The sequence below is a fragment of the Notothenia coriiceps genome, unplaced genomic scaffold, assembly GCF_000735185.1.
Source record: "Notothenia coriiceps isolate Sejong01 unplaced genomic scaffold, NC01 NC01_scaffold00025432, whole genome shotgun sequence".
In the NCBI taxonomy this organism is placed as follows: Eukaryota; Metazoa; Chordata; class Actinopteri; order Perciformes; family Nototheniidae; genus Notothenia; species Notothenia coriiceps.
The window spans coordinates 5,085-5,916 of NW_011358133.1; the positions used below are offsets into that span (position 1 = coordinate 5,085).

Genomic DNA, 832 nt, shown 5'->3' on the forward strand with positions numbered 1-832 from the left:
GTGTGTGTGTGTGTGTGTGTGTGTGTGTGTGTGTGTGTGTGTGTCAGGTATGCCGGTGTTGTACTGGTTCTCCGGGAGGATGTCTCTGTGGGGAACTATCTCCTTCAACCTCGCCGTCTTCATCAACCTCATCATCGCTTTCTTCTACCCCTACGCCTCAGGACAAGGTACTTTAGTGCAAATACTAGTAGTAGTTCTATAAGTCATACTGTCAAAAGTACTGCTACTTCTTTAAGGATGTATTCACAAAATAAATATCATATCGATAATAATCAGATATATTTGTCCTGTGAGCAACCAACTTTTTTTTTTTTTTACATTTTTGACTTAAAGGTCCCATGTCATGGCCATTTCTAATGATCATACTTCCATTGTTGAGGTCTACTAGAATAGATTTACATTGTTCAATGTTCCAAACTCACATTGGTTTCTCATACAGCATCTCTGTATAGTGTGTATTCACTCTCTGTCCTAAACGGCTTGTTGGAGCTCCTGCCCCCTCCCTGTGAGCCCACTGTGCTCTGATTGGTCAGCTCGCCCACTCTGTTCTGATGAGTCCACCACCGTTACAGCGGAACCATCCATCCATCTTCTCCCGCTTATCCGTGGTCGGGTCGCGGGGGTAGCAGTTCCAGCAGAGAGCCCCAAACTTTCTTTTCCCTACAGCAGAACATCAGTGATTATGTTTTACAATGGCGTTTATTTGCAACCAGAAAATGACACCATGACAAACAGGTGAGAATGCTGCGTGGGGTCTGGGTGCCGTGTTGGCGGGACGTTGCGGGGCTCGCTGCTCCGCCCTTTGAGGCTCGAGGAGCGGACAGTGTGAGCT

At 46.6% G+C, this 832-nt stretch overlaps 1 protein-coding gene across 1 annotated transcript in view; it reads left to right on the top strand.

The window, feature by feature from the left end:
- LOC104956128 (inositol 1,4,5-trisphosphate receptor type 3-like) overlaps positions 1–167 on the top strand; it is a gene marked incomplete at both ends in the record, with an annotated part of 4,887 nt that extends 4,720 nt beyond the window's left edge. The window contains one exon of the mRNA XM_010783572.1: positions 48–167. Coding sequence (XP_010781874.1) covers positions 48–167 — 120 coding nt within the window. The remainder of the gene's footprint in view (positions 1–47) is intronic.
- Between the last annotated feature and the right edge of the window lie 665 nt (positions 168–832).